Source organism: Erinaceus europaeus, chromosome X, assembly GCF_950295315.1.
Source record: "Erinaceus europaeus chromosome X, mEriEur2.1, whole genome shotgun sequence".
NCBI classification, from domain to species: Eukaryota; Metazoa; Chordata; class Mammalia; order Eulipotyphla; family Erinaceidae; genus Erinaceus; species Erinaceus europaeus.
In genome coordinates, this window is record NC_080185.1 from 119,115,432 (window position 1) to 119,133,873 (window position 18,442).

General features: G+C 40.3%; 1 protein-coding gene across 9 annotated transcripts in view; it reads left to right on the forward strand.

The window, feature by feature from the left end:
- The window catches only part of SCML2 (Scm polycomb group protein like 2), a 118,532-nt gene that overhangs the window by 89,656 nt on the left and 10,434 nt on the right, over nucleotides 1–18,442 (forward strand). For all 9 annotated transcript variants that reach the window (XM_060182959.1, XM_060182960.1, XM_060182963.1 and 6 more), the window contains 3 exons: nucleotides 11,498–11,615; nucleotides 15,438–15,641; nucleotides 16,678–16,860. In XM_060182959.1, the coding sequence (XP_060038942.1) occupies nucleotides 11,498–11,615; nucleotides 15,438–15,641; nucleotides 16,678–16,860 (505 nt within the window). The remainder of the gene's footprint in view (nucleotides 1–11,497; nucleotides 11,616–15,437; nucleotides 15,642–16,677; nucleotides 16,861–18,442) is intronic.

Consider the following 18,442-nt stretch of genomic DNA (forward strand, 5'->3'; position numbering starts at 1 on the left):
TGGCGACTTATGATAATAGATTGCTTTTTATTATATCACTGCTTTTGCCTGTGATGATTTCTAACTAAGGTTAAAGATGATGCCAGAGAATTTTGTGAATGGGCTAGTGCATTTTTGCTACTCTTAGAATTAGCAAGCTAGAATAGAAAAAACAATTCCGGGGAACCTTAGATTCACTCTACTTAAGAATGTACAATATGGGAGTCAGGTGGTACCACAGTGGGTTAAGTGCACGTGGCGCAAAGCGCAAGGACCAGCGTAAGGATCCCAGATTGAGCCCCCAGCTCCCCACCTGCAGGGGAGTCGCTTCACAGGCGGTGAAGCAGGTCTGCAGGTGTCTGTCTTTCTCTCCCCTCTCTGTCTTCCCCTCCTCTCTCCATTTCTCTCTGTCCTATCCAACAACGACGACATCAGTAACAACAATAATGGCAACAGTAAGGCAACAAAAGGGAATAAATAAATATTTTTAAAAAGAATGTACAAACCCCCCCCCCATAGAGAAAAAAAAAGAGTTGGGATGAAAAGGCTCTGAGGTCCTGAGGCACGATGATGGAAGATGACCTAGGTTCGGTGAGAGAGTGTCTTGCAGAAACCTACTGTGGGGAGATCAGAGTTTGTACCTATATGTCAACAACTGTATTATAAACCATTAACTCCACACCCCCAATAAACTGTAAAAGAAACCCCTACAATTCATGTATTTTGATATTTCCTTCAATTGTTTAGACAATAAATATTTATTGTCTACTTTTATGTGCTAACAGTAAACTAGCCCCACAGAGAAAACTTGATAATAAAGTATGACCTTGCTCTTAAAGATGAGTCAAGTTCTGTAAGGCAAAATGAGAGAACACAAGATAATACATGTAATTCCTATTGTATACACCGTAGAAAGTAAGTGATGTTTACAGGAAAAAAAAAACATGAAAAATAAAGATAGAGAATCTGAAGATCTTTATTTGGAGGACAAGCACGAACTGTAAGCAAATATTAATTTAACCTAAAAACATCTGGGGGAATGGAGAATGAAACTTGAGAACTTGGTTATAGCAAAGAGAGTGGCTCCCAAATTAAAACAACATTTGTACTTAACTGTGTACCACATCAGTCTGACCAGGACCCATGTATATTGACATTTAGCAAGAAACCTGCATGACCTCTGGGTCCTGGTTAGGTCACACTCTGTGTTCACAACTGGGGCCGGCCTTCTTCAAGCGGCAGAGTAAAACCCAGACTTCTTTCAGAGAGTGGGACAGTCTTTTCTTTATTTTTTCATTATCTTTATTTATTATTGGATAGAGACAGCCCGAAATTGAGAGGGTAGGGGGACAGACAGAGGGAGAGAGACAAGAGAGACACCTGCGGCCCTGCTTTACCACTTGTGAAGCTTTCCCCCTGCAGGTGGGGACCAGTGGCTTGAACCTGGGTCCTGGAGCATTGTAACATGTGCATTCAACCAGGTGTGCCACCACCCAGCCCCAACAGTCTTTTCCAGTGTCATTTTGCAGTGAGGACAAGGTCCTGAGAGGCCCTCCCAAAAGGGCTGACGAAGACATTCCTGATGAAAGTGACCAGCAATGGCAGGCAGAGGGACACCTTGTAGGTCTAGGCTCATAGTAGTTATGGGGAATTTAAGAATCTAATTACAAGGATCCTAGGTTAGAAAGTGGCTTAGCATTGGCCAAAAATGGCTTTTATTAGGTGAGCCGGCCTCTTGTCTCTAACCAGTTTCTGTAGTCTCTCTTCTGTCTGACAAGCTTACACTTTTCCTCAGTTGTTAAGGCCTTGAAGACCATTTGTTATACAATAACCCAAAGCCACTACATATTCTGCTGGTCTTAAGTCAGTATATTTGCAGAGTCCAACCTTGAGTTAAGAAATAAATATACGGGGGACAGGAGGTGGCCCAACGGGTTAAGCGCACATGGCGGGAAGTGCAAAGATCAGGCCCTTAAGGATCTCAGTTTGAGCCCCCGGCTCCCCACCTGCAGAGGAGTCGCTTCACAAGCAGTGAAGCAGGTCTGCAGGTGTCTGTCATGCTCTTCCCCCCCTCTGTCTTCCCCTCCTCTCTTGATTTCTCTCTGTCCTATCCAACAACAAGGGCAGCAAAAGGGAAAAAGTAGCCTCCAGGAGCAGTGGATTCATAGTGCAGGCACTGAGCACCAGAGAGATAACCCTGGAGGCAAAAAAAAAAATTAAAAAAAAGCAAAGAAACAGAATTATACTTAAATTTTTAGAGGAATCTAAGTCAACCTCAAGGTTTTTAGTATTAGCTTGCATGATAGTTACAATAAAGGCTGTCTTACGGACAGCAGTTGTCTATGTATAGTATATAAGGCTAATCAGTACATACTTAGGTGAAGAATTTGTAGCGCCATCACTAGGCTGCCCTATCAAGCTACTAAGTTTACTAGGTCTGAGTCTTGTTATAGAGGACTACTAAGCACTCAGTTGTTTATAGCTTATAAAATGAAGGGTTGTACCTACCCGCGAAAACATTACATGAAGGCACACAAGCCAAAACTGGACTGACTTCTCGGGGCCCATCAGCTGCTATAGCAGGAGCAGTGTGGCTTGGCATGGCATCACAGAGAGCAGTCATTCAGTGTGACCGACAAGAAATAGAAATCCCAGAAATACCAGGGCCGGGAAAAATGGAAGCTTGAAGAGGGGCAAAGTTTTCTTATGGGGGGGGGGGTCGGGCGGTAGCGCAGGGGGTTAAGCTCACATGGCACTAAGTGCAAGGACCGGCTTAAGGATTCCGTTTCAAGCCCCCAGCTCCCCACTTGCAGGGGAGTCGCTTCACAAGCGGTGAAGCAGGTCTGCAGGTGTATGTCTTTCTCTCCCCCTCTCTGTCTTCCCCTCCTCTCTCCATTTCTCTGTCCTATCCAACAATAACAATATTGACGACATCAATAACAACAATAATAAATATAACCACTACAATGATAAAAAAAAAACAAAACAAGAGCAACAAAAAGGGGGGGGGGGAGCCTCCAGGAGCAGTGGATTCATGGTGCAGGCACCGAGCCCCAGCAATAACCTTGGAGGCCAAAAAAGAAAAAAAAAAAGTTTCCTTATAGTCTTTTTTTTGTTTTCTTTATATATTTTTTTTCCCCCTCCAGGGTTATTGCTGGGCTCGGTGCCTGCACCATGAATCCACCGCTCCTGGAGGCCATTTTTCCCCCCTTTTGTTGCCCTTGTTGTTGTAGCCTCGTTGTGGTTATTATTATTACCACTGTTGATGTTTTTCGTTGTTGGATAGGACAGAGAGAAATGGAGAGAGGAGGGGAAGACAGAGGGGGAGAGAAAGATAGACACCTGCAGACCTGCTTCACCGCCTGTGAAGCGACTCCCCTGCAAGTGGGGAGCCGGGGGCTTGAACCGGGATCCTTACTCTGGTCCTTGTGCTTTGCGCCACGTGCGTTTAACCCACTGCGCCACCGCCCCCACCCCCACCCCCACCCCCACCCCCACCCCCACCCCCACCCCCTCTTTATAGTCTTATAAGGAGCCTAAATGACAGTTGTTAATCATAACCAAGTTAGGAGCTTACATACTTTTGATAACCCAGTCACTAGAGTCAACTATAACATATTTTGATTTGGTATATTCTTATACAATTTTAGAATATCCTTATTATCTGTTTAGGTGTGTCATTATAGCATCTTCACCTTAGTATTTAAGACACAAGATAACATGATTAAGATAATTGTATTATAATGATATTATAGATTTTATCATGCTTAAACAATTTAAATCCAATATTAGAATTTAATCATTGTACAAACTTGAAATATCAAATATTTAGACTAAACAACTTATACTTAGAATCAAGGAAATTAAGAATAACACATTATTTTACCAGAAAGGAAAACCATTTAAATTTTTTAAAACTTTATTAGTGATTTAATATTGATTTACAAACTTCTAAGATAACGGTGGTATAATTCCACACCACTCCCACCACCGCAGTTCTGTGTCCCCATTCCCTCCACTGGAAGCTGCAGTAGTTTTCCCAAGGTCACAGATATGGGTTGACCATTATTTCTCTAACTGTATGTATATTTATTTGCCCATTTTTTCTATGGTCCTGTCTTTTATTCCTTTCTAAGTGACACCTACTACTTCTGAGTGTCCTTTCTTGTCAACTACCCCTCCCCTTCTCTCTTTGGGTCCTGATGGAATTGGAGTTCAGAATCCTCTGGTCATCCTTCCCATAACATTTACCCCTCTGGGAGTGTGGACCAAAAATTCTCTGGGGTGCAGAAGGTGGAAGGTCTGGCTTCTGTAATTGCTTTTCTGCTGGAGATGGACATTGGCAAGTTGATCCATACGTCCACCTTGTTTTCTATTTTTTCTTAGCGGGGTAGGGCTCTGGAGAGGTGAGGTTCTGAGACATGTTTGTGAGGTCGTCTGGTGAGCAAGTTCAGGATGAAAACTGTAGTATCTGCAAGTTGGTAGCTAAAATAGAGTAAGATATAAAGCAGGGCAAAATGTAAAGTGTACATTTTTAAACTGATCTGGTTAACTTAAGAGGCAAGAGGTCAAACTCATACAAGATTTTTAAAAATATTTATTTATTTACTTCCTTTTGTTGCCCTTGTTGTTTTATTGTTGTAGTTATTGTTGTTGTTGTCATTGCTGTCATTGTTGATGGATAGGACAGAGAAATGGAGAGAGGAGGGCAAGACAGAGAGGGGGAGAGAAAGATAGACACCTGCAGACCTGCTTCACCGCCTGTGAAGTGACTCCCCTGCAGGTGGGGAGCCGGGGGCTCGAACTGGGATCCTTAGGCCGGTCCTTGCGCTTCGTGCCACCTGCACTTCACCCACTGCGCTACCGCTCATATAAGGTTTTAAAGTAAATCTTACATAATTGTTCAAATGTTAAAAAAAAAAAATAACCCTTTGGGGGCTTTGTGGTAGTGTACCAGGTTAAGCGCACATAGTATGAAGCTCAAGGACCAGTGCAAGGATCCCCACTTGCAGGGGGCTCACTTCACAAGCAGTGAGGCAGGTCTGCAGGTATTTCTCTTTCTCTCCCCCTATTTGTCTTCCCCTCCTCCCTCAATTTCCCTCTGTCCTATCCAGCAACAACAACAAAACGGAAAAATGATAGCTGCTTGGAGCAGTGGATTTGTAGTGCTGGCTCTGAGCCCCGTTATAACTGTGGAGGCAAATAAAACAAAACAACCCTTTAATTATTTTATTTTATTTTATTTTATATTTTATCAGAGCACCACTCAGCTCTGATTTATGGTGGTATGGGGGATTGAACCTGGGACTTCAGAGCCTCAGGCATGAGAGTCTCTTTATATAACCATTATGCTATCTACCCCCACCACCCTTTAATTTTTATACTATCTTAAAATACTTTTTTTCTTAGACTAAATATTTTTTCCCAATGAAGATATGATAGACATTAAATCTTCTACTAGAACAAAAATACATGTACATTTAATATTTAACCTCTAGTTTTTACCTTAATATACCAAGTATTAGTTTACCAAGAATAGGGGACCAGGCAGTGGTGAACCTGATTAAGCACACAGCACTAAATGCAAGCGCCCACACAAGGATATGGGTTTGAGCTCCCAGCTCCCCACCTGCAGCCGGGATGCTTCATGAGCAGTGAAGCAGGTCTGTAGGTCTCTCTCTCTCTCTCTCTCTCTCTATCTCCCCATCTCTCTCAATTTCTCTCTGTCCTATCCAATAAAGTGGAGAAAAAATGGCCACCAGGAGCAGTGGATTCATAGTGCAGGCACTGAGCTCCAGCAATAAGTTTGGATACAAGAAAGAAAATTAACCAAGAAATAAATCTTTGATTATGTCTTGAAAACAAAGCACTTTGAAAGCACTTTGACTTAGACACCAAAGATAATCGATATAAAACATGTTGGCATATGGACACAGACAGAGATTTATAATATAAGAATATAGTCAAATTAATTTTTATTTTTTATTTTCGCCTCAAGGATTATTGCTGGGGCTCCGTGCCTGCACTATAAATCTACTGCTTCTGGAGGCCATTTTTCCCATTTTTGTTGCTCTTGTTGTTACCCTTGTTGTTCTCGTTATTATTATTGTTGTCGTTGCTGTTGTTGTTGGATAGGACAGAGAGAACTCGAGAGAGGAGGGGAAGGCAGAGAGGGGGAGAGAAAGACAGACACCTGCAGACCGGCTTCTCTGCCCATGAAGCGACCCCCCTGCAGGTGGGGAGCCAGGGCTTTGAACCGGGATCGTGACGCCGGTCCTTGCGCATTGCACCAATGTGTACATAATCCGCTGAGCTACCGCCCGACCCTCATCAAATTAATTATTATTAAAAAATTTTTAAACATTTATGTATTTATTCCCTTTTGTTGCTTTTTTTTTTTTACTGTTGTTATTGTTGTCGTCATTGTTGGATAGGACAGAGAGAAATGAAATGGAGAGAGGAGGGGAAGACAGAGGGGGAGAGAAAGATAGACACCTGCAGACCTGCTTCACTACTTGTGAAGCGACTCCCCTGCAGGTGGGGAGCCGGGGGCTCGAACCGGGATCTTTAGGCTGGTCTTTGTGCTTCACGCCACATGCGCTTAGCCCGTTGCACTACTGCCCGACTCCCTAAATTAATTTTTAGAATAGATTTAGGTCTTAATGAAAAAAATCATTAAAGTTAGTTTTGTTATTTTTTTGATTGAGAGATGCAGAGAGAAAGATACACAAAGAGAAACTGTAGCACTGCTTAGCTCCAACCTAAGGTGGTGCTGGGGACTGAATGTGGGACATCAGGGCCTCAGACATGAAAATTTTTTTTGCATATCCATTATGTCTCCCCAACCCTGTTATAATTAAACGAGAATCTCAGATTTGGTTTAGATAAACTAAGTCTGCCTCCAGTAGCACTACACTAAAAAAGTATTTAAAAGGTTTTTTCATTTATATTTTTACTGCCTTTAGCCTAACCCATATCTTTAGATTTAAAAGGCTCTCCTTAATAATCATAACTTATTGTTTTCAGCCCCACCAATAATCTTAAATAATAATTTAGTCCAGCAGAGACATACATTAGGCTTTGGTGTCTCTATTGTAAGATAAACAAACCCAGAGTTCTGTGACTAGGAACCTTTGTTTTGTCCATTTGTTGAGAAGGGAAGGCCTTCTTTTCCGTACCAGGAGGGGAAAGAGAAGTATAGAAGACACGCGGAAGTGGTAATGAGTATGGGCGTGGCTTAAAAAAGGCGGTTTAGTAGCCAGCGCCATTTTGATCTGGGAAGACTAAGATGTAAGAAGCTTCTTTTCTCTCTCTCACTTTCTTTCTCAAATAAGGCTTAAATATCCAAATATTAAGTTTTCTAAGTTCTTTAGTCTTAAGTGTGTCAAGTCAATAATCATAGGAGAACTATTTTTGACCCCTATTTTCCTCAATATAAGTTGAGGAAGTACCTAGGAAATGTTGAAGCTTAAGTGATTTACAAGCTTACCTTTTTTATTTTTAAGTGTACTGGGGATGTTTTCCTCTTTAAAATTTTGTCTTTATTTCTGGCATCATGTGAGAATTATTTTAATCTGGCTTTGACCTTTATTTGGAGACTAAATGGGGTTACCTTAGGATCCAGCAGCCATCTTGAGGTGTAGTCTCGGCTTTTAAGAGTCATTTTCAGGCAGCTAGCCTAGTTGACCTTTGGCTAAGCCGCTTGTAATTTAAAACTGGCTCAGCTCCCCACTTTTTTTTTTTTTGTATTGGCTCTAATACTCCAAACAACTTGGGCAAACTTATTTCGCTATAGCATCAATTCTCACGTAGCCATAATCTACCAGGCAGAGTCTTGGCTCTCTTTTAGAGTCTGAGATACTCCATTATTGTAAAGTTATTAAATAATCTTTTAAGCATTAGGCAGAATTTATCAATGTATAGCTTTTTTTATTATTAAATACGGGTGATATGACCAGATTTAATCTTGCTTTGGTCTGAACTTAGTTAAATTTAAACGATAATGCTTTAACTCCTGAGGTTTTAATTTTTTTCATAAGAAAATAGCAGAATTTATATAACTATATAAAGAACTTAAATGACTGTAATAACCCAATTATTATTACTAATTCATTTAAGAGTTTATTTAACTATAAATAACTATATAATTATTTAATAATTATTATTTAACTATAAATAACTATAAATTAACTATATAACTATAGTTTATTTAACTATAACGTAATTTGAACAGCTTTCAAAGGCAATCAGTTTAAGAATCGTTTTTTATATTGATCAGTCTTTTTTTTTTTTTTTTTGCCTTGAGGTTTATTGCTGGGGGTTGGCGTCTGTACCACATATCCAAAGCTCCTGGAGGCCATTTTTTTTCCCGTCGTTGCCCTTGTTGTTGCTGCTTTTTTTTTTTTTTTTTGATAAGACGGAGAGAAATGGAGAGAGGAGGGGAAGACAGAGAAGGGGAGAGAAAGATAGACACCTGCAGACCTGCTTCACCGCCTGTGAAGCGACTCCCCTGCAGGTGGGGAGCTGGGGGCTCGAACCGGGATCCTTACACTGGTCCTTGCGCTTTGCGCCACGTGCGCTTAACCCACTGCGCCACTGCCCGACCCCCTAGAGGCCATTTTTTCCCCCTTTTGTTTCCCTTTGTGTTGTAGCCTCCTTGTGGTTATTATTATTGCCATTGTTGATGTTGTTCGTTGTTGGATAGGACAGAGAGAAATGGAGAGAGGAGGGGAAGACAGAGAGGGGTAGAGAAAGATAGACACCTGCAGACCTGCTTCACCGCCTGTGGGTGGGGAGCCGGGGGCTCGAACCGGGATCCTTACGCCGGTCCTTGCGCTTTGCGCCACGTGCGCTTAACCCGCTGCGCTACCGCCCAGCCCCCTATTAATCAGTCTTTATTAGTCTCTCTTTATTATGCCACATGTTTAATTTATCTAGTTTTATTTTTAAAGAAATATTTATAAAAATGTATTATAGTTTTATTATGTACATACCTTAAAATTTTTCTTTAGTGGCTGTGGAGACAACATAATAGTTATGGGAAAGACTTTCATCCCTGAGGTTCTGAGGTCTCAGGTTCAATTCTGAGGTCTCAGGTTCAATTCTCAGCAGTGCTCTGATCTTTCTCATTTATTTAATTTTTTTAATATTTGGGCTCACATTTTATTGATTAAGACTTATGTTGTCCACTCCAGTGGTGCCCAGGCAACCAACTTTCTGCGTTTTAGCTTTTTTTTTTTTTTTTTGCCTCCAGGATTATTGTTGGGGCTTGGTCCTGGCGGCCATTATTTTTCCATTGTTGTTGCTGTTGGATAGGACAGAGAGAAATGGAGAGGAAGGGAAGACACAGGGGGGGAGAGAAAGATAGACACCTGCAGCTTGTGAAGTGACCCCCCCCCTGCAGGTAGGGAGCCAGGAGTTTGAACCCGGATCGTTAGGTCGGCCTTTGCGCCATGTGCGCTTAACCCTCTGTGCTACCGCCCAGACCCCTTCTTTTTAATTTTTAAAAAATATTTTTATTTATTTATTACTGGATAGATACAGACAGAAATTGAGAAAGGAGAGAGAAGTAGAGAGACAGAGAGACACTTGTAGCTCTGCTTCACTTGTGAAGCTTTCCTTTTGCAGGTGGGGGCTGGGGACTTGAACCTGGGTCCTTGTGCGCTGTAATGTGTGCTTTTAACCAGGTGTGCCACCGCCTGGCCCCTGATTTTTTTCTCTATGTCTTTCTCTTTCTCTCATTAAAAATAAAATACTTAAATTTTTTTCTTTAAATAACTCTTAACTGCTTAACTAAAACAGGTATTTTTTTTTTCTTGTCGATATATATTTATTTTCTGTATTGGGGAATTAATGTTTTACATTCGACAGTAAATGCAATAGTTTGTACATGCATAACATTTCCCAGTTTTTGGTATAATAATACAACCCCCACTAGGTCCTCTGTCATCCTTTTTGGACCTGTATTCTCCACACACACCCCCCCCCCCCAGAGTCTTTTACTTTGGTGCAATATGCCAATTCCAGCTCAGGTTCTACTCGTGTTTTCTCTTCTGATCTTGTTTTTCAACTTCTGCCTGAGAGTGAGATCATCCCATATTCATCCTTCTAAAACAAGTATTTTAGATATATAGACGGTCACAACCTCTGCACGGAGATTATTTGTTTCCTGTTTTTGTTTTGTTTTGTATGCTGGCTAGAGTGGCCAGAATCTTTGATGGCTTTATAAGTTCTGGCTATGACTGTTTTGTCTAGGGAGCCGTCTGAGGGCCAAATTACACCAATAGAGGGCCAATCTGTCTCAAAGAAAGTAAGTTTTACATCACTATTTTCTGAGAATTTTCAAATTTAATTTTAAAAATGTAAGAAGTTTTCACCATATATCTTAATGGGGTTTGTTTGTTGTGGTGTCCACCCATGACTCATCTGTGGTTGGTATTGCACAGTCAAAGGATTCACTTCGTCCAGCTGCAGCGGTACACAGAACGGGAGAAGCTAGATCTATTTAAAGAAAAATAGACATTCTCGGATACCACCATTAGCCTTATGAGGTTGGCACCGAACCGTGGACTTGGGGCTCAATAGTTCATCTCGTCGCTGGGCTGCAGCTCATGCACACCCATTCCTACACACATTGTGGACATGCATGCATACCACCCTCTGCCTAAAAATCCTGTACCAGTAAGGTTACTCTTTCATCTCTGAGCACTTCAGAGATTACTCGGGCAACCTATGAACTGATCGGACAGATGCTGATAGAGTTTGTCTTTTATGCCATAACAGTACACAATGAATGGTTGTGTAATTAGTAACAATTTTAGGGTATGTGCAGACCACGGGAGTGTGTGTGTGTGTGTGTGTGTGTGTGTGTGTAGGGGAGGATAATAAAAAGTTAAATTGCTTAAAAGCCCTCAAGGCCCTACAAACATGAGGAGATGAAGGGTGGTTAAACTTGGAATTCATAGCTGTCCTTTAGACCTGGTACAAATATTTGTCATTATTCCTTTATAAATTACTTCAATAGTAGTAATAACAATAATAGTAACAACAATAATATTTACTAAAATACTGTGAAGGAAGATTCAGTAACATCAAACATTCTTTTATTTATCCTTTTTGTCCTTGCCTTTGTAAGTATCCTCTATTAACTTTTCTGACTCAAAAGGCCCCTTTCTCTGATACTGGAAGGTCTTGTTTGTAGGCAGCCAAGAAAATGCCAAGAGCTGATACAAAAGAAAACCTAGCGATGTTTTAACAACACCCAGAAGGCGTTTGACTCATACATACAATGGGCATGATTTTGCAGGAATAGAAACAAACCATTTGTAATGTTGTGAAAATCCCCACATCTAATGTAAAGTGACTACAGGCCAGACATAGCAAAGACCAGATGAGTGGCTTCCTCCTAAAGACAGCCCTGTCCTGGGATTATTTGTGAAACAGTGATAGTTTTCTGACCACCTTATCTAGGAGTATTTTAGAGTCATGCATCTTTGTGTTTGTTTTTTTTTTTCAACAGGAAAAGCCTCTTCCTACTGTTAGTTCTACATCATCAACTTCTGTAAAATCGCAGACCAAAGACAGTAGTCCTTCAATTGATAAGAATGCTGCTTCTTCTAAAGTAGTAATGTCTACAGGTATATAAGTATTTTTCAATGAGTATACAATTATTCAAGTAGTTTGAAATTCTGGTTTTTATTTTGAATTTGAGAGAAAATTCTGTGTAAATACAGAAAACATTTTTTCATCTTAACAGAAGTTGTAAAATTAACATTGTTGACTCCATTTTTGTTTTCCCTATATCTCTATTTTGTAATCTGTATTTTTTTTTAAAAAAAAGGTTTGTTTTTTTTGGTTACAGAGAACCAGAGCATCACTCTGGCATATGCAATGCTAGGGATTGAATTCATGATTTCATGCTAGAGAGTGCTATATTTTATTCAGTGTGCCATTTTCAGGATACATACCACAACTTGTCGTTTTTCTTGCATTGTATTTTTAAGATTACCTCAAACCTTTTTTTTCTTTTTTTAATGTTTATTTATTAATTTTCCCTTTTGTTGCCCTTGTTGTTTTTCATTATTGTTGTTGTTATTGATGCCATTGTTGTTAGATAGGACAGAGAGAAATGGAGAGAGGACGGCAAGACAGAGGGGGACAGAAAGACAGACACCTGCAGACCTGCTTTACCACCTGTGAAGTGACTCCCCTGCAGGTGGGGAGCCGGGCACTTGAACCTGGATCCTTACTCGGCTTGGTGAGCTTTGTGCCACGTGCGCTACTGCTCGACTCCCTCCTCAAACCTTTAAAAATTATTATTTATTAGTGATTTATAAGTTTATATAGTACCATACCCTCAATTTTTTTTTCCAATGACTTTTAAAAATCTCGACAGATCCTTGTCTGTCCAGGGACATGATGACTTTATTTATTTATCTATTTGCCACCGAGGTTATTGCTGCGGCTTGGTGCCTTACTCCACAAATCCTGGTAGCCATCCCCTTCTCCCCTTTGCTTTTAATTTGATAGCACAGACAGAAATTGAGCAGGGTAAGGGAAGTAGAGAGGGAGAGAGAAAGAGAGATAACCTATATTACTGCTTCACCACTGATGAAGCTTCCCCCCAGCAGGTGGGGACTGGGGATACAAACATGGGTCTTTGCACATGGGAACATGTGTGCTTAATTGGGTGAGCCACCACCCAGCCCAGGGACGTGATGACTTTAAATTGTTCTCTGCTGGAGTATGGAATGACACAGACCCAGACTAGTCATTCGTTTTTTGTCACCTCGTATATTTCTCCATTCCTGTCCTATTTTTTTGTTGTTGTTGTTTGTTTTAATTGCCACCTGGGTTATTGCTGGGGCTCAGTGCTGGCATTCAAATCCACTGCCCCTGGTGGCCATTTTTCCCTTCTTTCTTTCTTTCTTTCTTTCTTTTTAATTTTTAAAAATTATCTATTTATTATTGGGCAGAGACAGAAAAATTGAGAGGGTGGGAGGAGGAGGAGGAGGCAGAGAGGGAAAGAGACAGACACTTGCAGCCCTGCTTCACCACTCATGAAGCTCCCCCCCCCGTAGGTGGGGACCAGGGGCTTGAACCTGGGTCCTTGCACACTGTAGTGTGTGCACTTCACCAGGTGTACCACCACCTGGCCTCTTTTTCTTTCTTTCTTTCTATTATACTTGGTAGGACAGAGAGAAATTGAGACAGGAAGGGAGTTAAAGAGGAAGAGCTGAAGTCTTACCTACTTTACCACTCATCAAGTACCCCATGCTGGTGGGGAGAGGGGCTCGAACCTGGGTCCTTGCCATGGTGATATATGCATTTAACCGGTACTCTGCTGCCTGGAGTACTTTTTTTATTTTTATTTACTTATTTTTTTAACCTTCAGGGTTATTGCTGGGGCTCAGTGCCTGTACTACGAATCCACTGCTCCTCCTGGAGGATATGGATATATATATATATATATTTTTTTTTTTTTCCCTTTTGTTGTCCTGGTTGTTTTAGCACCAGCTTTTTAAAGCATGATCTGTATTCTCCTTTCCTAGATGATTCTGTTGCTTCCTTTTTCTTAGACTCCCCCACCCAAGTGAAGTTTTCTTTCCTGGCTTAAAAAGAAATTATAGTTAAAAATTTAAAGTACACTTGTCTTCAGAAATGACTGCTGTAACACGTTTCATGTTGTGTATTCTTTCTGATTTTCAGTTCATTAGCAGGAGAAACTAGTTACATGAATGTAACGTAGAGAAGATAAGACTTTTACATCATTATTGAGCTTCTTTATGCACCAAGACTTTGTTCATGCCTTCAGTACCACAGGTTACATTTTTAAAGGTTGTTTTCTGTCTTCTGCAGAGCCCATCCTTTCTTTAGCCAGTGGCATCGAGTCGCATTGTACACACATGCAAATGTGAAATAGAAATTTAGTAATGGATAAAGTGCTTTATACTTTAGGAGGGACACTGTATTTTACATTTGGTAATATAGCCTCCTGTGGTTACATTGAATGCTGATTTCTTTTGATTTTCAGTGAAGAAAAGTTATGAAGATTTGAGATTTGTGTTATTATGGGCAATTTGCTTTTCATTTGTATGCTTTTTTTTAGGCTAAGGAGTTTTTTGGTTTTTTTTTTTTTTTGCCTCCAGGGTTATTGCTGGGGCTAGGTTCCTGCACTATGAATCCACTGCTCCTGGAGGCTATTTTTTCCCTTTTGTTGCCCATGTTTATTGTTGTTGTTATTATTATTGTTGTTATTGCTGTCGTTGTTGGATAGGCCAGAGAGAAATCAAGAGAGGAGGGGAAGACAGAGAGGAGGAGAGAAAGATAGACACCTGCAACCTGCTTCACCGTTTCTGAAGCGACCCTCCTGCAAGTGGGGAGCCGGGGGGGGGGGGCTCAAACCGGGATCCTTACACCAGTCCTTGAGCTTTGTGCCATGTGCGCTTAACCCGCTGCTCTCCCACCTGGCCCCCAGGGAACAATTTTTGATCTGGTGGCAGAAGTTGAACACAGGGTCTATATATGTTCTGTGCTGCTGGGCCACGAACCTGGCCTTTGATTTCATTTGTTTTCTCTTTGTTATGTTAGATAGATAGTAAGCAAATGCAAGCACTATTCCACCATCCACTGGAGTTCCTTTGTTTTTTTCTTAAATTTTTAAAATTAAAATTTATTCATTGGATAGAGATAGTCAGAAATCTAAAGGGAAGGGGGAGATAGAAAGGAAGAGAAAGAGAGAGACATCTGGAGCCCTGCTTCACCACTTGCAAAGCTTTCCCCCTGCAGTGGCTCGAACCTGGGTCTTTGTGCACTGTAATGTGTGTACTCAACTTGGGACCACCTTTCCAGCCTCTATTTTTTAATTTTCTTCAGTGAACTTTAGTGTATATATCTATATCTATATCTCTATATATGACAATTTAAAAGTAATGAAGCAAAATTTTTTAGGTCATTAGAAGGTACTGTGGTATGCATTATAAATTATTTGGTTGTATTACAAGATGTCATGGAGGTGCAGTATTGGTGATTTAAAATAAATTTAGTCCAAAATAGAGTGTACTAACATGATTAGTTTTCAAGGAAAATTCTTATATGGTGTATACACCATGTAAAATTAATTTTTCTTCATCCCATTTGATACACTGTGGCAATGTCTGAACAATTGTTTTGTGATGCTACTAAAATTTCTATAGTTCTTATAATTGGAGAACATTCTAGAAAATGAAGTAAATATGAGACTTTAAAAATTAACGTTTTCTGCGTTTGGTATCGTTACACAAATGTGAGAAACATTTAGATGCAAGTTTTTAGGTGGTAGGAATGATCATTGCTGTAGACTAAAATTAGAGTCACCCTGAGGTGTAGCTAGTGGGATATAGCAACTGCCTGTCTGCCTGCTGCTCAAGTCCCTTTTAACCAATGTCATTGTTATATCTGTACCCATATTTTTCTCCAAGTCTGTGTCTATATAAACAAAGATGGAAACTCTGGCCCTTACCTGGATCAAGCGAAGATCCAGCAGCTACCTGACCACTTTGGCCCTGGCCCTGTGAATGTGGTTCTCCGGCGGACTGTGCAGGCCTGCCTGGATTGTGCCTTCGAAAGTAAAACCGTTTTTGGTTTTCTTAAATCAGATCATCGTGGAGGAGAAGTGATCACTGGTATGCTCACCTATCAGTAATTCCACATTCAGCTCTTACCCCAAGTTTTATTTTACACCTGTGAAGGCCACGATTTTACAATATGTACATTATTTTATAAGACTTGTATTCTACTACCTATTTATAACATCACGGTAGTTGTTATATTGATATAATATTGAGTTGTTGGAAAAGTCATGATACATTTTTTTTTGCATAGAAAAAATACATCCTGGGTGGGGCCAGATAGCGTAATGGTTGTGCAAAGAGACTCTCATGCCTGAGACTCCAAAGTCCTAGGTTCAGTCCCCTGCACCACCATAAGCCAGAGCTGAGTAGTGTTCTGGTTTTAAAAAAAAAGAAAGAAAGAAAGAAAAGAAAGAAAGAAAGAAGAGAAAAAATACATCATGACTTCTCTGACATCCCGATAGAACATTTATAATAATTGCATATGTTCAGACTTTCACCTCTTGTTTGGAAAGTTTCCCTTTACTTTTAGATCTTCAGTCTAACGCTCTCCCAACTGAGCTATTTCGACACCTCGTACTTTTAAAATAGACAGTTAATTCCAGAGTCATGCTGTAAGTTGACATACCAGGCACAGTTTACCTTGTACATGCTATGTTTAGCTCACTACATATAAAATCCCCTTGGTTGACAATGTGTTTTAAATTTGAGAAAAAGGACCGATGTATATGAGGTCCCAAAGAAAAATGGGATTCAGGAAGTGACTAGAGACAACATACTTCTGTGGGTGTATATTGAAGTTCTCTAACATTTGTACTCATGGAATGTTTGGAAAAGCAGAAGATGTAACTTTCCATTGATAGCTTTCTAGTGTTAGGAGTACTTTTAAATGACAATGCCTTTATCAACACAGGTTGTTGTGCTTGAATGAGAGGGATTTTTATGATTTAAGATGGTTTCTCTACACGGCAAAGCCCACAGATCAGACTTAAAATAACACTTCTAAATTGATGGCTCCTTCATTGATGTTGTGCCGGTAGTTCTCACCTTCCTGTACTGTGACTCTGACTTCTTTCTTCTGGCCTCATAGCCTCCTTTGATGGGGAAACACATTCTGCCCAGCTGCCTCCAGTGAACAGCGCATCCTTTGCTCTTCGTTTTCTGGAGACCTTCTGCCACAGCCTGCAATGTGATAACCTCTTGAGTAGCCAGCCTTTTAGTGCTTATAGAGGTAATAACCCTAGTGCTGCACCTCACAGTACAGCTAAACCAGGTGAGAGAAAACGTACATTTTTATACCATGCTTCTACCTTCTGTGACCTTTTATACTTGAGAATCTTAGTTGTTTTTCCTTGTGCTAGCCTCAAACGGTTTAGCCACAATGGACTAATTAGACATGTATAATATATAGTTGTTTTTATTCATGGAAAGCAGGAAAGACATCTTATATTTTATTTATAATGAACTGAAGAATCAAACCCAAAAGTTATCTCATTGTGCTTGAATTTGGGTTTCTCTAGTGGTTGATGTCGTTGAGTATCTTTTCACATATATATACCTATTTTAGCTATTCATGCAGCCTTTCTTAATTTATCGTGGGCTGGTGTCTTGAGAACCCTAATCATAAGTTGAAAATGAATTTCATACACCTAGCATACTCAGCATCACAGCCTAGCGTATGATTGCCTTGTTTATGTTCGAAATCATGTGGTTTCCTGGAGGGAGGGCTTACTGTTGCTGCCTGGCATCATGGGAGAGTATTAATACTGTGTATTGCTTACCTAGGAAGAGGTCAACATTCAAAAGTACAGGTCTCCTAAATGTATATTATTTCCACACCACCCTAAAGTAAAAAAAAAAAAATGTGTGTGTGAGAGAAACTACTGTGATTTGTAGAATGTCCATATCTCCATGCAAATCCTTTGCCCATTTTGAATTGGGCTCCTTGTCTTATTATTTAGAAATGTATTTTAAGGGAGTTGGGTGGTAGCACAATGGGTTAAGCACAGGTGGTGCAAAGCTCAAGGACTGCCGTAAGGATCCCAGTTTGAGCCCCCAGCTCCCCACCTGCAGGGGAGTCGCTTCACAAGCGGTGAAGCAGGTCTGCAGGTGTCTATCTTTCTCTCCTCCTTTCCGTCTTCCCCTCCTCTCTCCAATTCTCTCTGTCCTATCCAACAACGACGACAACAGTAGTAACTACAACAATAAAAAACAACAAGGGCAACAGAGAATACAAAAATAAAAATATATTTTTTATTTCTTTATTGGGGAATTAATGTTTTACATTCAACAGTAAATACAATAGTTTGTACATGAATAACATTCCCCAGTTTCCCGTATAATATTTTAAAAATCTTTTAAAAAAGAAAAATATATTTTAAATATTATATGCACTATATATTTATGTTTAATATGTGTGTGTGTGTGTGTAGTAGTAGTAGATGAAGAGTTCTTCATTTGTTCTGCACGTATTTTCCATGTGAGTTATATGCTTTGCTTGTATTTTTTCGTCTACCTTGATAGTGTCCTTTAAAGCACAGAAGTTTAGAATTTTGACCTTAGGTATATTTTTAAGTTATTTTCTTATTATTTACCTTGGGGACCAGTATGTCTCTCAGCTTTGCCAAAGGTAGGTGTGTGTGTGTGTGTGTGTGTGTGTGTGTGTACGTGTGTGTACATATGCGTGCACACACACATGCACACACTAGAACATTCCAGCAGGCAGCTTATCAATTCTGCTTTGTGTAGAGGCTCATGATCAGTGACAGATGAGAGACTAGAGACTTCTCAAGATTTTTCTGGGTGTGCATGCATCCCTGCATGTACCATGACCTGTTAGATCCCAGGAAGTATCT